Below are 18,675 nucleotides of genomic sequence, written 5' to 3' on the forward strand. Positions count from 1 at the left end.
TTGATTAGTTAATTAATTAAAGATGTGGGCACCTAGATGTGGGGATTAATTAACTTGCTGCAATTGTGGTGATATAGTGATAACAGATTGTTTAGTGGATAGTTCTGTGGTATTCTTACTTGGTTTTATAATGTATTTTAAAAATAACATTTGAGTGCGTGCATGTGACATATAAAGGAAATCCTCAATTTTATAATTGTTTATAAAATGATACAAAGGAGAAAATACCTAAACATGTCATGTCTTTGCCTAATAGTTGTTTTTGTATCAGTTTTTATGTTGAGATTAGTTAGAGGACTCCAGTTATTTTGATAGACCAACTTTTAAAAGTTTATTTTTATTACATTTGAGGTGGGAAACATATTGGCAAAAGTTAACCAGGCGTTATAAACAGCTAAAAAGCTGAGTCAGCTGTTTTCTGGACAAGGTCAGAAATAACTTCTGTAAGAGTATTTTCCTTTGTATTTCAGTTTCTTTTTTTAAGTTGTGACATCCTAAAGAGATTGCATTTTTCTGGTGACATTTTCAAAGAATCCTTTATTTCTTTAAACATTCTTAGGAAAGAAGTGATCTTGACAAAGATATTTACTAACATTTCAGACATTCATGTCTTTATAGAAGAATTTAAACATCAAAATAACATTCTTAAAATAAACTTATAAAAATGAGTTGTTTGGGGGCACCTGGGTGAGACAGTCAGTTAAGTGTCTGACTTCAGCTCAGGTCATGATCTCTCAGTTTGTGGGTTCGAATCCCGCATCAGGCTCTGTGCTGGCAGTTCAGAGCCTGGAGCCTGCTTCAGATTCTGTGTCTCCCTCTCTTTCTGCCCCTCCCCTGCTGGTACTCTCTCTCTCTCAAAAATAAATAAACATTGGGCGCCTGGGTGGCTCCGTCAGTTAAGTGTCTGACTTTGGCTCAGGTCATGATCTCATGGTCCATGAGTTTGAGTGCCGCATCGGGCTCTGTGCTGACAGCTCAGAGCCTGGGGCCTGCTTCAGATTCTGTGTCTCCCTCTCTCTCTCTGCCCTCTTCTCTTTCTGCTTCTGCCCCTGCCCACACTCTGTCTATCAAAAATAAATAAAAACATTTGTTAAAAGTTTAAATAAACATTAAAAAAATAAGTGGTTTCATAGGAGAAAATCTTAGCAACTTGGGGATAGGCAAAGAATTCTTAACTTAGGATGTAGAAATCACTAGTCATAAGAGAAGAAAATTGAGAAACCGGATTTCATCAAAATGAGAGCCTTCTGCTCTTCAACAGACATTGTCGAGAAAATGAAATGGCCATCCACAGCTGGGAGAAAATATTCTGACAAAGGACTTGTATCTAGAACTTATTTAAAAATGAAAACAAAACCAATAAGACAGATAGCCCATTTAAAATATGTGGAGAGGGGCGCCTGGGTGGCTCAGTCGGTTGAGCGTCCGACTTCAGCTCAGGTCACAATCTCGCGGTCCGTGAGAGCCCCGTGTCGGGCTCTGGGCTGATGGCTCAGAGCCTGGAGCCTGCTTCCGATTCTGTGTCTCCCTCTCTCTCTGCTCCTCCCCCGTTCACGCTCTGTCTCCCTCTCTATCTCAAAAATAAATAAACGTTAAAAAAATTAAAATATGTGGAGAAAACACGAATAGGTATTTCCCAAAAGAATATATACAAATGGCCAACAAGCACATGAAAAATATTCAGCATCATTAGCCATCAGGGAAATGCAGTTTAAGACCATTTCTGTCACTATAGATTCTTGAACAAATGTGTCATGATCAAAATCAGATCACTGGTTTTTGTGACAGTATGGAGGAGGCGATTGCACAAGGGAACTGTCTGGGGAGATAGAAATGTTCTGTATCTTGACTGGGGTAGAAATTTCACAGGTGTAAAAATTTATCATATCACATTCACTAGAATAGCTAATTTTAAAAAGACTTTCAATAGCAAATTTGACAATGAAATAACTTGAGCCCTCCTGCATTGCTGGTAAAAGTGTAAACGGTACACATTTGTTTGGGACACAGGTGTTGGAAAACAGTTTGACAGCAGTTTCTTATAAATTAAAAATTCATCTACCTTTTAACTTAACAATTCCACTCTTTTAGCTGTCTACCCAAAATAATTGAAAGCATATGTTCAGAAAAAACCTTCTATAAAAATGTTATAGCAGCTTTCTTTTTAACAGCCCAAACTAGAAACAACTTGCATGACATGACTGGGAGAATAGATTGTGGAATATTCATGAAGGGAATATTATGCAGCAATTAAAACACATGAGTAAAATGGAAAAATCTCAGTTGTTAAGCTGAGTGAGAGAAGCTAGACACAAGAGTACATACTGTTTAATTCTATTTATATGGGATTCTTCGACAGATCTGTATAATAGAAATCAGATCACTGGTTGCCTGTGTCAGGTGTGGTGGGATAACTGCAGAGGAGTATACAGAAACCTTCTGGGAGACAGAAGTGTTACTATGTGTTGACTGGGATGGAGATGAATGACACAGGTTTATAAATTTGTCAAATCATTAACCTCTGTACTTTAAATTGGATTTCATTATATGTAATGTATAACTTAAGTTGATTCAAAATAACCCATTGTAGTTTCTTAAATATATTAAAAAAAATACTTTTCAAAACATTATCCTTTTGTGTTGTCAATTGTGATTAATAAAGCTATACATATTTCTGAGATGATGTTGTGAAGGACACTCTTCTCAGCTCATTGTGTCCACTTGAGGTGGACATGACCCTAGGCAATAATTGGGTCTTCTGTCCATAGGACTTCTGAAAAGCTGTTCAGAGCTCAGCCTAGCAATTGAGGTCCTCTCAGAGTTCAGTTTGGTTTGTATAAGGTTTAGTTGGAACTTAGCATAGAGAGTAATTTTGGGCTTTTGAAGCTTTTCCCTATGATGTTTTAGTCTGTAATTTATTTTATTGAAAATACTGTTTGAGGACACCGTCAAATTTAAATTTAATGTGCTTTTCCCCCTTTCTCTCTAGCCCATTTTTCAGTGAAGAATTTTACTTTGAGATTCCAAGAACTTTCCAGTATTTGTCTTTCTATGTTTATGATAAGAATGTTTTACAAAGAGACCTTCGTATAGGTATGTACTATTCATAATTATCTTTAATCACAGTGTTGGTGTTTCTGTTAATTCTTTCTCCAAATATAAAGCATTGAAAACAACAAAATAATATATGTTCAATATTTCTAATCCTTTACTCTTCATGTTTGTTTGTGAATCTTATTTTTAATTTGTATGCTCAGCTTAGGTAATGCTTTGGAGGTGTCGTGACTGATCTCCCCCTAATCATGGAGTCATGTTTCCAAAGTACCTGTAGGGCCATTTTTGTTAGTATTCATTACACTTGTTCATCAGTTTTTTGTTTAGTATCTTGTCTAATAGGGTATTTATGAAGGTAGAGACCATCACTCACAGAGTGCCTTACATTTAGTAAAATCTTGGTAAGTATTTGCTGAATGGTTCAAAGAATGTTTTTATACAAAGATCGCAGTATTTGATCTCCCAAAGAACATTTATTTTTGAAGCTTTTTTAATAGAAGTAATAATTTGCTTTAATGTAGACGTATGTTTTCTCTCTGGCTCTATTGGTGACCATGAACTCTATTTCTTGAATAATTGTCTAAGGCTGGGGTATGCTCTGTGGACATGGAGTAGAACAAAGCTAAATGGACATGTATGTGTCAGATTCATGGTCTTTGTACCATTATCTGTATTTTAATAACAGGTAGAGGTCTGTAATTTGCATGTATTATCCTCTTGCTTTTTAGTATTGTGAATTTCGTCATTTCCATTTCTCCTTTCTGATTGGAAGTATGCTCAAGTCTTCTACAGTTTAAATGGTTAATTTGACTTTTTTAAATGATTTATTTGACTTTGTCCTCTCTTAACTACCATCTAATGTGTTTCTGCTTTTGCTGTTGAACTTCTTAACAAATGGTTTGTATCCTTCTGCTTACTGCTACTTTGTTTTTAAATCTTTGTAATCTGGCTTCTATATTTTCCTGACAAACCTTTTTTGAAGTTTGCTAGAATCCTTTTAGAGGAAATCAAATAACCTTTAAAAACAGTATATATATTTTTAATTCTAAAGCTATTACATGTTCTTAGTGATCAGTAGTGGCTGTGCACAGGAATAACTAGTTAATAATTTGTATATTTCTTCCCTTTATTTTCTGTATTTATATTATTACATTGCACTATTCAGTTTTTTCCTTTTTTCATCTAATGATCCTTTTCCCTTGTCATTAAGTGTTTTTTAAAATTATTTGTTAAATATCCTCTGTAAAGAAATACATTGTTTTAACCACCTCTTTGTTGGTGAACACTTACGTTTTCAGATTGTTGATTCTCTAAATGGTGTTGCTATGAGCTCCTGGGGCACCTGGGTGGCTCGGTTGGTTGAACATCCGACTCTTGATTTCAGCTCGGGTCATGATCTCAAGATTTGTGAGTTCGAGCCCTGCATCTGATTCTGTGCTGACAGTGCAGAGCCTGCTTCAGATTCTCTCTCTCTTCCTCTCTCCCTGCCCCTCTCCTGCTTGTGCTCTCTTACTCTCTCAAAATAAATAAATAGACTTAAAAAAAAAATGGTGTTGGTATGAACATCCTTCTTGCATACATCTTAGTATGTCTCTTTTTCTTAGAATAAATTCCTAGAAGTGAAAATACTGGGTTAAAGGATATGAATATTTTTATTTATTTATTTTTTAAAGTTTATTTATTTACTTAGTGCATGCACAGGCAAAGGCATAAGCTGGTGGGGGGGGGGGTACGGGTGCAGGGAGAGAAGGAGAGAGAGAATCCTAAGTAGGCTCCACACTGTCAGTACAGAGTCTGATGCTGGGCTTGATCCCACCTGAACCAAAATTAAGAGTTGGACAGTTAACTGACTGAGCCACCCTGGTGCCCCAAGATATGAATATTTTTAAAATTTCTTCTCTCTGTGTTTTTTACATTGGCCCCCAGAAATACTATGGTAATTTAAATTCCCCTAAACATGGCCTGGGCATAATCATTTCACCATATCATGGATATTCTTGGATATTAGCATTGAAAAAAGTTTCTCCCAATTTGATAGGTGAAAAATAATATTTTTTGACTTGTATTTTTCTGATTATCAATTTGTTGAATTTTTTGTATGTTTATTAGTCTTTTATATTTTTCTTCTATAAACTAGTTTTTCATTGTCATGCCCATTTTTCATTTGGATGGATTTGTTTACTTTTATGCGTACTTATTTGTTAAATATGTTAACTTTTGTCAGCTGTACACATAACAAATACTTTTTCTTTGTCACAAAAAGCATTTTCATAGTGTTGAATCCTTATCTGCCTCTTTGTCATATTTGACTCTTTTTGATTGCTTATTCAACTTGTTGAAAGCCAGAGAAAATACAGTTTAATGACTTTGTATTATCCTAGTTGTCTTTCTTCTTCTGAGTTCTTTATTTATATGCAGACTCTTTTCTTTCTAGCAGACCCCTGAGGTCCCATCCTCAATTCAGTGAAACCAACATTTACAAACACTTCTGTGTGGCATACAAAGAAGACAACTCAGGTTATTCCCAGGCTATCAGAGAGGCACACTTGTACTCTAATTCTAATTTATTGTAATTGGATCTGGGCTAGAGATATGAACAAAGTACTTGAGAACACAGACAACAGGTAATCTTGTTTGGTGGAGGATTAACAGACTACCTAAGTAGGAAAAGTAAGAAATTTCCAGGTTATAGGGATTCGCAGAATTAGAGGAGAAAAAACAAATCATGTTTGTCGTGTATCTACTGGAATATATAAATTACTTAGGAAGAGGGTGGTAGAAGTGAAACTGGGAATATAAATTGGGACCAAGTTGTGATGGACCCTAAAAACTGTGCTTAGAAGTTTGGACTTCATCCTATAGACAGTAATGTTGAACCTTTTAAGAATGAGAAAACTTTAAAAAAAAAAAAAAAAGGAAGAAAAACATTTTAAAAATTATATATGACTATGTATACATGAATACTTTTGTAGTTTAACAACTTTTTATGGCCTACAGCAGTAACTTCCAAAATACAAACTCAGTGTCTATAGATTGCATATGTAAATGTATATATATGTATATATGTTCTTTTAAAGTATATATACACACACTTTACATATGTGATCTGTAGTTTATGATTTAGAGTAGAGAAATTAGAGTCAGGGAGGCTATAATCAAATGAGATGCAAAGGGCAGTGGCAGTGGGAATGTGAATGAGTGCATGTACTTCAGTGAAGAAGCTTCAAGTAGGGTTTAGGGGCTATAAGGGGATGAAGGATTGTGAGAAAGGAAAGTTAAAAATGGTATTGTTTCTATGGCCATCATTAACTGAGATAAAGAACACAGCAGGATGGGAAGAGGAAAGGATGACTTTGATTTCAAACAAGTTAAACTTGTATTACCTGGGAAACATCTTGGTGGACACTTTAGTTGACTGTTGGAAATACAGTTCTGAAGCTTAGAGAGAAGGGCTTGAGATGTGAATTTGAGAGTCATGAGCATTAAGTGATACTTGAAGACTCTGCAGGAACCAATGAAATTGCCCTGGGAGCAGATAAGGAAAACGCAGGGAAAATGAGGCTTCAATGAAGATTGATAAAATTTATCAGGGATGCAGGAACAGAGATAGGAGACATTCACATCTCAGAAGGCCAGGAGATCTTTTAATGTCAACAACTAGAGAGAGGCAGAGTAGGGTAAGGATTAGATAAAGGCTCTTGGTGGTTATGAGCGACCCTTGAGAGAGAGTGTCTATCATGTCTTTTTAAGAAAACTTTGTAATTTTCATTGTTTGCATATAATACTATAGTCATCATACATTATTTCATTGAAAGGCCTTTAGTTGAGGTTTATAATTACGATTTCCAAAAGTTCCCTGTGCTAAGTTTTTTTGTTTTTAAAGTAAAAGTCAGTTGCACTTTTAAACAGAAAAATTTTACATAAATATCACTTCTTTGTGTAACAGTATCAGAAACCCATAACTTGGTGTGAGAACTTTTTTTTCAAATAATTTTATTTTTATTAAGACAAAATTTTTGCATTTAGTGGCAGTTTTTTTCCTTTTACACATAGGAATTATTATTAAAGTAAACTCAGCATCATGTATGTACCCGTTAAAGTTGGAAAATGGTTTTTATTTATGAATCTTTACATTTTTGTAGTTTAACATATTTTCTTTTGTCACTAACTCATAAAGTTCAGTTGTTGCCTTTTTTTTTTTTTAAGCCCGGGGGAGACAGGCAGAGGGAGCAGAGGGGGAGGTAGAAAATCTTAAGTAGGTTACATGCTCAGCGCAGGGCCTAACTTGGGGACTCAACTCTGGAATCTTGACCCGCGGAAATCAAGAGTCTTACCCCACTGAGCCATCCAGGCACCCTGGGGTTGTTTTTTGTTTGTTTGTTTGTTTTTTAAATTTCAGCTATTGAAAATTGAGTTTAATTATTTTATAATTCTTAGTTGCCAAGTTGTAGATTAAACAGTACTATAGCATTTTCAAATGAAATTTGAGCTAAAGTTGAAAGACCCATCTTTGAAACTTAAGAATTTCTGAGAATGTGCACTAGCCAAGTACAGTTTTAAGAGCTTGTTTGTTTTTTAATTGTGTAAGTAATACATGAATTTTTGTCTTTTTATAAAAAAATTTCAAATTGTAGTACTGCAGATAATCCTAATTCATTTTGACCACTGACTCCCTGCCAGTCCCCTTCCCAGAAGTAATAACTTATCAATCTGGGGCAAAATATTTTATGTTAGTCATCTTCGTATGCCAGGTAGTTAGTACAAAAATTTGATTGTGAATTAAAAACTTGAGACCTAGGAACTTTGCTATAAAAAGATAGGAAGTTGCAAAGTTAAGGTTTTATTTTACTTTGTGATATATTGACGTAAGGTATAGTGTCCTCTCTTAAAAGGAGAGAAAAAAGATAAAAGTTTTATGTAAGAATGTATTTCCATTTCCAGTGAGAATTCTAATAGAAAAATAAAACATATATTTTATCTTATAGTGTGTATTTTCTGGGTATTTTAGTTTGGGGGGCATCTAGGCTGAAAAACTAAACTGTGGTTATCTGACCTAGGCAAGTTTTTTTTTTCTTTCGCCTTGTTTCAGAACAGTATAAGAGAATTTCACTAGGCTATCAGAAACCTGAATTCATTCATGACTCTGTCACTTCCTGGCTGTGTGACCTTAAACACATCACTTTACCTTCTTAGGCCTGGCGTATCTATAAAATAAGTCTGAGTTTAAGATTGCTAAGATCTTTTCGAACTTTTTAATTTGTAATTTCTGCTGGCATTTAGCTCTGAAGTCAAAATTGCCTAAGTTGACACTTTCATATCTGTTTGCATAGGGTCTGTATCACTTATCTGTTGGTACATAACAAACCATTCCAATACCTGGTGGCTAAATACATCAACTATATATTTGGTCATGATCCTCAGGGTTGTTAATTTGGGTTGAGCTCAACTGGTGGTTATTCCATTGGTCTCAACTGGGATCACTAATGTGCACTTATCCAGAAGATTGACTGGACTAAATGGCCTGACTCATATGTCTGGTGGCTGGTGCTGGCTGTTATCTGGGCCTTCCTTTCCATATGGTTTTGGGGTTTTAAGAGGGTAAGCCCTACTGCACAGGTGTTTAGTAAGATTCTACTTGCATCACATTTGCTGATGTCCCATTTGGCAAAAGCAAGTGACATGGCCAAACCAGAGTCTGTGCTGGAGAAGACCACACGATGGCATAGACCAAGGAAGAATGATTTTTGGGGACCATTAATATACCAGTCTACCATGGAGAACAAAATGTACCCTAAACTCTATACACTAGGGCATTAAAGTTTTGTGATTGAATCGCTGTTGTTGACTGTGTGCCAGAATTTGTTCAGTGTTCTGATCCATTTTCATCCTGTATAGACAGTCACAGTTGTCACTACTTATATCTGCTCTTTTCATCCATTTCTACTAGCATCCATGTAGGAGCAGGGCTATCAAGATTTGCCAGTTGGTGATCTGTATGAGGATGAAATTTCTAAGAATATGTTGTATCTAAAAATGGCGCCCAAATATAACACAGTTTTTACAGATGGCAAGAAAATGCTGTTTAGAAGTGGTGCTGGAAAGCTGAGAATACTTTTTTTTTTTATTTTGAGACCAACAAAGATAGTTTCTGTGCCCACAGTTCCTTCATTTCTTTTTGTGTTTCCTCTCCTTGTCTTATTTTAAGGAACTAATACAGCATCGGGGTGTGTGTGTGTGTGTGTGTGTGTGTGTGTGTGTGTTGGGTCTGAGCTTTTTCTGTCTATGAGTTTGTCAGGACAGTGGGGAAATGAAATAGTACCTTTAAATAATTTGTTGAGTAGTTTGTTCCTGGGAGATTTTTTGTTTGTTTTTTTGAGGTTGGTGATTTCATGGCTACTAAAGTGATGAGTTAACTTTGCTCAAAATGGTGAACACTAAACTAAGATAATCTTTGGGACCATTAGAGGCACAGAATTTTTACAACTAATCAGAGAAGGGCTTCTCTCTCAGAAGACCAGAATCATTCAACTCTTTCATGGCAGTGAGTGCCAGGGATGCACAAGATATGCAGTAGAAGGAAGAAGGTACTTGCTTCTGGGGATTTTTACCTGTGAACTAAGAGAATTCTCATTTGGGAAGACACATGTGATAAAGATGGATACTCAGTGATCTGAGTAGAGTTCCTACTCTCTAGTTTTTAGAAGCATTACTAATTAAATAGATTTTGGTTAGCGGAGTCTGGAAATCATATCACCATTTAAAGCACAGTGGTATTGTGATTATTTGTTGAATGAGTAAATGAATCAGTTAATCCAGTAAACTTCAAAATAAACTTTTTCAAAAACCTTATTTTCAAGTTGGGGGCTTGCTTTGGTGATACTTGTAAATATGAAAATATATACACACATGTATATTTGTGTACATATGCATAAATTATGTATAAAAATCCTAGAAACTGTCTTATCAGGCCTTAACCAGGAATCTCTCAGCGAGTTACTGGATGGTGAGTAAACTCTCTTAAAATTACATGCCAGATAATATCTGCATTTTTCTGGAAAGAGAACATAAATGGTGCATAGATACCAAGATTCTTAAAGGGGGAAATGAGTTGTTTTCAAAATGTAAGAACTTCAGATACAGGATATATAGATCTATTTCTGTGTGTGTGTGTGTGTGTGTGTGTGTGTGTATCAAACTGTTATACATTGCCTTAATGTTCATATCTGGAGTAGATTCATTGGTAAATGGAGCCACTCGATAGACTTTTGATAATCATAATCATTTGTGACATGCACTACTTAATACTTTGTCATAATTCTGTATCTTAAGCCATTCTTGGTATAATATTGATTTGCCAGGAATTTGCTATAATCCATAGGTGAAACATATCAAGAGATTTGTGTAATTTCTCTCTTAACCTAAACTTCTTCAACAGTGTAAAGAATATTTGAGTGCCTAAATTCTGTACTTGTCTTTTAATCAATATATCCAGTAGTGGAAGAATTTGTTTTCCCATCATTTTGTGTCTTAAATTTAACCAAAAAAAAAACACATTGAAATATATTATTTTGCTGGTGCGATTTCCTCAAGATTTGAATGAATTATACATTCCATATATTCACAAGAAGATTTTGGCCTTTACATTAGACTTCATCCTATTTATTTATTTATTTATTTATTCATTCATTCATCCATCATCTAACTATTGTATGTATGTATGTATGTATGTTTATTTATTTTGAGAGAGAGAGAGAAAACGTGAGCAGGGGAGGAGGGGCAGAGAGAGAGGAGGGAGAAAATCCCAAGCAGGCTCTGCACTAATAGTGCAGAGCCTGATGCGGGACTTGAGCTCATGAACCGTGAGATCATGACCTGAGTCAAAGTCAAGCACTTAACTGAGCCACCACGCACCCCTGCAGTGGTTTTTAGTATATTCACAGATTTGTGCAACCATCACCACTACCTAATTCCAAATTTTTAAAGAAAGTTTTTTTGTGTTTTTTTTTTCTTGTCATACCTTTCCTTACCACTTGATACAGAACAATTTATAAATCCTGATAGAAAACTTTTTACTGTTTCCTAAAAGTTTTCAAATGTGGAACTAAAAGACCAAGATAGATCAGAAGAGAAAGGGCACGAAGTGTAATTAGGACACTTAAAGTGAAATTCTTACCTGATGAAAGAAAGTGAACTTTGACTTTAGTGTATATTCTTTGTTGAAACTTTTGTGTAGAGTCTTGGAATAAATTGTCAGTCATATGCAAAACTGGGTCTGCTTCTTAAAACTTGAATTGAGGAAGGAAATGCTTTGTACCAACATGGCAAATACTTCATTATAATAAGAACATTTCTGTTTCTTTCTCTCATACAACTTTGTTCATTGTACCGTATCTTTCTCTAAGAGGTAGAAACTCTTTAGGGAACTGCCCTGATTATTATTATTTATCATTGTTATTTTTTGGTATGCATTGAAGCAACATAAGCAGTGTTTATAATGTTTTGATAAAAGCAGATTTTAAAGAAAATTATTGTCTTAATCTGTAATTTTCAAGTCAGTTTTTAAAATTGTTAGTGATATATGGTATTTATCTTTTTCTCTTAATTGGAACTTGTGAACTCTTATTAAATGCAAATATGTCTGTCTAGATAGAACATACGGTTTATTCATAGTGTTAAAAGTTTGGGAGGATTAGTTTACACTGTCATTGTACATTGCTTTTTACATGGAATGAACTTTGGGTAAAAATGTGAATCTATTGAGTAAGTACTAAAAAATTCATTTGCATGTAAACACAACTGAATTTTTGTCTAATCCCCTGATTCAAAATGACCCAGAAAAGGGTCTGCCAAGGGGCAGGGGGAACTGAGGCACTTTTTCATTCTTTAGGATATAGAAAACAACTTGACCAAAAATCTGTAATAGAATTTTAGAACCATTAAAGCAAAAGTTTAATGAGAAAAAAAAAAGTGGATTTTTTAATATCAGTAGGTACAAATTATTTTAAAATATTTTCTAAAAGTATTACATGTAATAGTGCTAATGATTTTTTTTTAGCAGTGCTAATGATTATACAAAATATGTTTCTCTTACATTGTTTCCTATAGGAAAAGTAGCCATCAAAAAAGAAGACTTATGTAACCACAGTGGCAAAGAAACTTGGTTTTTACTACAGCCTGTTGACTCCAATTCAGAGGTTCAGGTAAATACTAAGGCTTAAGTGGTATAAGAGATTGTCAGCATGCAGAAAGTGTGTGGAAAACAAACTATTCTAGTTTATATAGACAGTGCTATTACACATTATTTTAAATTTTGGGACCAAATATTGTAGACCTTTAGGTAATATATAGCTGGAAAGAAATGCCTTGCCTTGAATTCAAGAATAATGCGTGTGTGTGTGTGTGTGTGTGTGAGTGTGTGTGTGTGTGTGTGAGAGAGAGAGAGAGAGAGAGAGAGAGAGAGAGAGAGAGAGAGAGAGAGAGAGATTGGGGAAGTTATGTTAGGGGGACATTTTTTCCTGTTTTAGTTCTTTTGTTCGAGTCGCAATGGCAAATTATTAATTTTTTTGGTTGGGAAATTTAAGAGAAAAGCTACGTTAATTCTAACTTTGAAGAGAATCCCAGAAGTCTGTGATTTTATCTGTTTTGACCAGGATGTTGTTTATTCTCTTAATAAACTAGTATTGGGAAAATATTCATTCAAACCATGCCTGAGCCCACCTTGCAGAGCCTTTCATTCCCACACCCGCCCTTCCTGTTGTTCACCCTTCTTTTTATTTGGAAGGGTATTATTACCTTTTTAAAGCTCTTCTTTCCTCTTGCCAGAGTAAGAGTTCTTACAGATTCTATATGTGAGTAAAAATACATGTTCAGCCAAGTAGCTTAACTTTCTATTTCTTTCTGAAAAGTCTGAGTTTCTCTTAGAAATTGTTATTTCTATCTGAAGGGAATCCTTTTTTTGTAACCCTGTTTATATATAAAATATGGTAAGGATTGTGAAACCATTTCCCGAGGACATACTGTAAGCAGGATTCTTCCTCTATAAAAGAAGTTATAATTTGCCGCTGTGACTCAAACAGAAGTTTAAGACAAGAAAAAGCGCTTTACGTGCACCCACAGATACTTGCAAATAAAGTGCGTGTGTCTCTATTTCCTCATAACCTCTCAAGCATTCTCTTTGATTAAATTCTCAAAAACTTAAGTATTTGTATATAAAACCCCTTCTTAAGTACAAAATATAATTGAAACCTTTCCTATTTTATTCACTCTACCTCATTTTAATGTTCTTTTCATTCTATTTGGCAGTAACTGTTAGATTCCAATTAGCCACTATTGTATACCACACAGGTGGAAGACAGTGTGACAAAATGGAAAGGCTTTTGCACAAGAAGTCAGAAAATTTAGATCCTAATTTTCATATGTGGTTGCTTTACTGACCTTGAATTTTATTTCTATAAAATCGAAATAAAAGTTGCCATGTTGATGCCTATGGTTGTGAGAATTCAGTGAAATATTTTTAACAGTGTTTTAAAAACTGTTAATTGCTACACAAATCTAAAATACCTGTTTACCATCAGTCACTCAGGTGGCCATTTTCATAATATACCTTTACCAAAAGGCAGATATGAAAGTCTTAAAGTTTTTAATTTAAAACTATTAAAGGTTTTCCTTTTTAATAGTTTTAACAAAAAGTGAGACAAGAAAAGGCTTTGATAATTTGGTATAAAATGAAATTTGAGTTTTATATTAAAGATGTAATTTATTAAAATTCATTCTTATGGCCAGTATAAGTTTGGTAAAAGATCTAAGTCCACCAACTCTCAAAAAGTAGAAATCTCTCTGGAATATGTAATTCTTGGAGATGGCATTAGAGATTAGTATTAGATAACAGGATTTAATTCAGTTGAGTGTGTAAAACTCATCTTTGAATCATAAAATCCTGGAAATAGCATTTCATTGTTAGAGATAATGTCAACATTTTTTATTTGTTATGAATGATTTTCATGACCATGAGTTATTAACCTTTACAAGTTTTTTGCTTAAATGATAATTAGTAAGGTCTCTTTAAAATACACTTTAGGGGCGCCTGGGTGGCTCGGTCGGTTGAGTGTCCAACTTCAGCTCAGGTCGTGATCTCATGGTACATGAGTTAGAGCCCTGCATCAGGCACTATGCTGACAGCTCAGAGCCTGGACCCTTCTTCAGATTCTGTGTCTCCCTCTCTCTCTGCCCCTCCCCTTCTCATGCTCAGTATCTCTCAAAAATGAATAAACATTTTTAAAAAATTTTAAGCACACTTTAGATTTTTTTTTTTTTTTTGACATTTATTTATTTTTGAGAGACGGAGGGAGACAGAGCATGAGCCGCGGAGGGGCAGAGAGAGAGGAGACACAGAATCTGAGGCAGGCTGCAGGCTCTGAGCAGGCTCTCAGCACAGAGCCTGATGCGGGGCTCGAACCCACAAACTGTAAGATCATGACCTGAGCCGAAGTCAGACGCTCAACCAACTGAGCCACCTAGGCGCCCCAAAATTTTAAACGCATTTTAGAAAGAAGAGTACATTAGTGGCTGGGAGGATGTAGAACACCTTTCAGGTTAATATGGTACTATTGGAAATACTGTTGTTTGGCCCCAAAACTGATACAGGAATACTAAATTAACTTTGTGAGCCTAGAAAAGAAGAGTAGCCTACGTTTCATACAAATCCTACTTTGTTAATAGATTTGTTCACTTGCATACATTTTATTGAATTTTACAAAATACCATGGAAATAAGAGCAGTTGATGGAGCCATCCCGAGAAGGAATGGGTTCAGTAGGGATTCCGCCTAGTAGTTACTGTTAGTGATTAGATGGTGTATCCCAAGCACAGTACCAAGTACTTAATATACATTTTCTCATTTAATCTTCAGAAAAGCATTATGAGATGTAGGTAGCCTTAATAACTCCATTGTACAAATATAGAAAATGGATTCGTAGAGGTTAAATGACATCTCCAAAGTCATAGAACTATTAGGTGATGGAACCATGGTTCCAATAGAGATCTTGTCTGATTCTAAAAAAGCTTTCTTGCTTTCCACTATTCGTACTGTTGGGCATGAAAAGGCTTCAGCAGGTTATTAGGAGAGAACATCTGAGTATAAGGAACAGAAGCCTACTCAGATTAGCTTAAAGAAAAAGGGAGGGGCATTTGAAAGTTCCTAGGGAACTTCTTAGAGTATAATTACAGGAACTTTGGTATGGCCAGTGAGAGCTGGAAGTTGTCAGGCATTTACTTAAGAGGAGCTGCCTTTTAAGTGGAGATCAGGTTCTTACAATAATAATCTAGATACAGTTTACATAGTCAAAATTATTTTTGAAAAGATTTTAACTTCTCATAAAGTGCACTAAAATATTGGGTAGTTTGTTTTTGGTTGACTACTACATAAAATAGTTGGCTTGCATTCGGGACCATGGTGAATGAAAAATATGTATTGTATCTTTTTTTAACGTTTAGTTATTTTGAGAGAGTGTATGAACGTGAGTGGGGGAGGGGTAGAGAGAGGGTGGGAGAGAGAGGATCCCAAGCAGGCTCTGTTTTGTCAGTGTAGAGCCCATCGTGGACTCAGTCCCATGAACGGCTGAGCCAAAATCAAGAGTTGGACACTTAACTGACCAAACCACCCAGGCGCCCCTATATTGTATCTTTAAACTGTGGACTTTCACTCAGTGCAGCAGTAGATACTGCAAGGGGCACTTGGGAACTGAATCCACTGATTCATATTTTCTTATTCATATGCTCACTATGCTCGTTGAGTTTAAGTGCTCACTGTTTAGTGTTTTTTCCTTCCCTCTTATTTTGTAAAATGAATAGTTAATATTTCCTATCTTGTACTCTCATTTTAATACTATTCACTTTGCAAAATGAAAGGAACAAAACCCACTATTTAATGATGAGATTCCCTTGTATTCATTTGTATATCTGATGAGATTACATGTTTCTCACTTCTGCTTCTCTCTAATCTCTTCCTGACAGCTAAAAAAATGCCCACATCAGCCTGAGTTTACGTGACCCTACAACCACTCACCTTCTAAGATCTGATTTAGTTCTCTGCCACAATTTAGAGAATTTGGCCCAACTTGGGTCATATGTTCACTGCATTCTAATTGGTATGATTGGGGCAAAGTTACTGTAAAGCAGTCTATTTTGGGACTTTGGGTAGGCATCACCCCTAAGAAAGGGTTTGGGTGGAAGAAATTATTGGCATCTCTCCCTCAGAGGGGAAGATGTTTGTTTCCCAGCTCTACCACTAATTGGCATTTGTACCCAAAACAGTTGCTAACCTGTTGTTGTCTGAGAATCTTCATCTGTGAAATGAGAACTTCATTGTATAGGATTCCCTTCAGTTCTGAAGTTGTAGGGAAGTAATATGCAGAAATGTAATTTAGCCTTCAAATGAAAAGATCCCAGTAGTAGTAAGATGGGTTTTATATCAAAACAGTTGAAAATTACAAAGAACACTAACCTCTTACTTTGGATTGTTTCCCGGGTGCTTTATTATTGCCATTAAAAATGAAAATTATTTTCAGGGTGCCTGGGTGGCTCATTCGGTTGAATGTCTGACTTCGGCTCAGGTAATGATCTTGGAGTCTGTGCTGACAGCTCAGAGCCTGGAGCCTGCTTCAGATTCTCTGTCTCCCTCTCTCTCTGCCCCTCACCCACTCACGTTCTGTCTGTCTCAGAAATGAATAAATGTTAAAAAAAATTTTTTTAATGAGAATTATTTTCAGTTTTCAGACATTTGAGATATTATTAATATTTCATGAATGTATTTTTTCCTTTTTTTTTTTTCTGTTTCTTTTTTGTTTTTGTTTTGCAGTTTCTCCCTCCATTTGAACCATTCTCTTCCTAACCCTCTCTTATCTGCCTTCATACCCCACAATGGGCCAGAGGGAGAACACAAAAGACTCTCCATAATGTTATCCATGACGTTGTATCAATAAGTCTGGTGGACATTTTTCAGTCCCCCTCTTACATGATCTTCCAGCAGCTTTGATACAGTGGACCACTCTTCGTTTTTGAAGCATTCTCTTCCTCAGTTTCTGGTTGTGGTTATCATCCTACTAAACTTAATGTTCTTTCTCCTACTCTTTTCCACATAAGTGAAGTTAATATGGATTCTGTGGGTGCCTCTTTCTTTTTTTTTTAAAATTTTTTTTTTTCAACGTTTTTTATTTATTTTTGGGACAGAGAGAGACAGAGCATGAACGGGGGAGGGGCAGAGAGGGAGACACAGAATCGGAAACAGGCTCCAGGCTCCGAGCCATCAGCCCAGAGCCTGACGCGGGGCTCGAACTCACGGACCGTGAGATCGTGACCTGGCTGAAGTCGGACGCTTAACCGACTGCGCCACCCAGGCGCCCCTGTGGGTGCCTCTTTCTATAAATCCTCTTTTTGGCTTCAGTGATCAGCAGCCATGCTCTTAGCTATATAGTCCTAGAATTCACAACAAACTTGAAGTATTTTTCCTTTCTTTAGTTCTTAGGTGCTGTGATAAAGAGTATGCCTTTACATAAGACTGATTAAACCATATCTGTTATCTGGAGAAGTTGGTACTCTCATTAATTAAGGGTGTTTGTCTCATACAACTTGTACAAGCAGTAAATCCAGATGTGCTGTCAATCATGTCTTTTTGATGTAATGACTTAGTTAATAAGTCTTTACCAACAAGCTTATCTTGAATTTCTGGATCATGCCATAAGCTATTGATTGTTTTATGGTTTTTTTTTTTAATATGGCCTCTGCCCTACACTTTAAACAAGTATTACAAATAATAAATGCGATGATCATACCTAATAGTACATACATCTGGGGTTTTTTACATGCCTGATTAAAAGACAGTGAACATAAAGGTATAATTCATTGTTACAGGTTAATTTTGTAAAAACTTCATTTGTAAAATTGTAAATGTGAAATAACAGGGGCCATTCTAGATTGTAATAAATACTTCTTTTTAAAAAAAAATTTTTTTTTAATGTTTATTTATTTATTTATTTATTTATTTATTTTAAAAAGAGAGAGACAGAGCATGAACAGGGGAGGGGCAGAGAGAGAGGGAGACGCAGAATCTGAAACAGGCTCCAGGCTCTGAGCTGTCAGCACAGAGCCCGACGCGGGGCTCGAGCTAACGGACCGTGAGATCATGACCTGAGCTGAAGTCGGACGCTTAACGGACCAGGCCACCCAGGCGCCCCAATAAATACTTCTTTAAGGAGAAGAACAAATCTACCCATAAATAAGAGAGATTAAGTAAAACCTTTATTTTGTTTTTCATCTGACAGCTAATTGTGTCCAAAATGATTTACTATATAAGAAAATATCTGTCAGATAACAAGAAGTTGGGATTTTCCCTCCCCCCCATATAAAGAAAACTTCCCACCAGTTGAAATATACTGAGTTCTTTTATGTGGAATGGTTGTTATAATGTAGTATTTTGTGATAAAAACTAAAAAAAAAAATCTAGACTAAAGAAGTTTTTAAGTATGTGCATTGGGTTTTGCCCAGATACTTGTAATTCACCTGAGTTTCTGAACCTGTATGCAGAAATTCTCATGATATCTTCTATAAAAATACAGATTTTTGTGTG

The 18,675-nt window shown here is 35.6% G+C and overlaps 1 protein-coding gene across 2 annotated transcripts in view; it reads left to right on the top strand.

Annotated features, from left to right (window-relative positions):
* The window catches only part of RASA2 (RAS p21 protein activator 2), a 123,848-nt gene that overhangs the window by 30,696 nt on the left and 74,477 nt on the right, over positions 1 to 18,675 (top strand). For both annotated transcript variants that reach the window (XM_058730068.1, XM_058730069.1), the window contains exons 3-4: positions 2,990 to 3,093; positions 12,160 to 12,254. In XM_058730068.1, the coding sequence (XP_058586051.1) occupies positions 2,990 to 3,093; positions 12,160 to 12,254 (199 nt within the window). The remainder of the gene's footprint in view (positions 1 to 2,989; positions 3,094 to 12,159; positions 12,255 to 18,675) is intronic.

This window comes from Neofelis nebulosa, chromosome 5 (assembly GCF_028018385.1).
Source record: "Neofelis nebulosa isolate mNeoNeb1 chromosome 5, mNeoNeb1.pri, whole genome shotgun sequence".
NCBI lineage: Eukaryota > Metazoa > Chordata > Mammalia > Carnivora > Felidae > Neofelis > Neofelis nebulosa.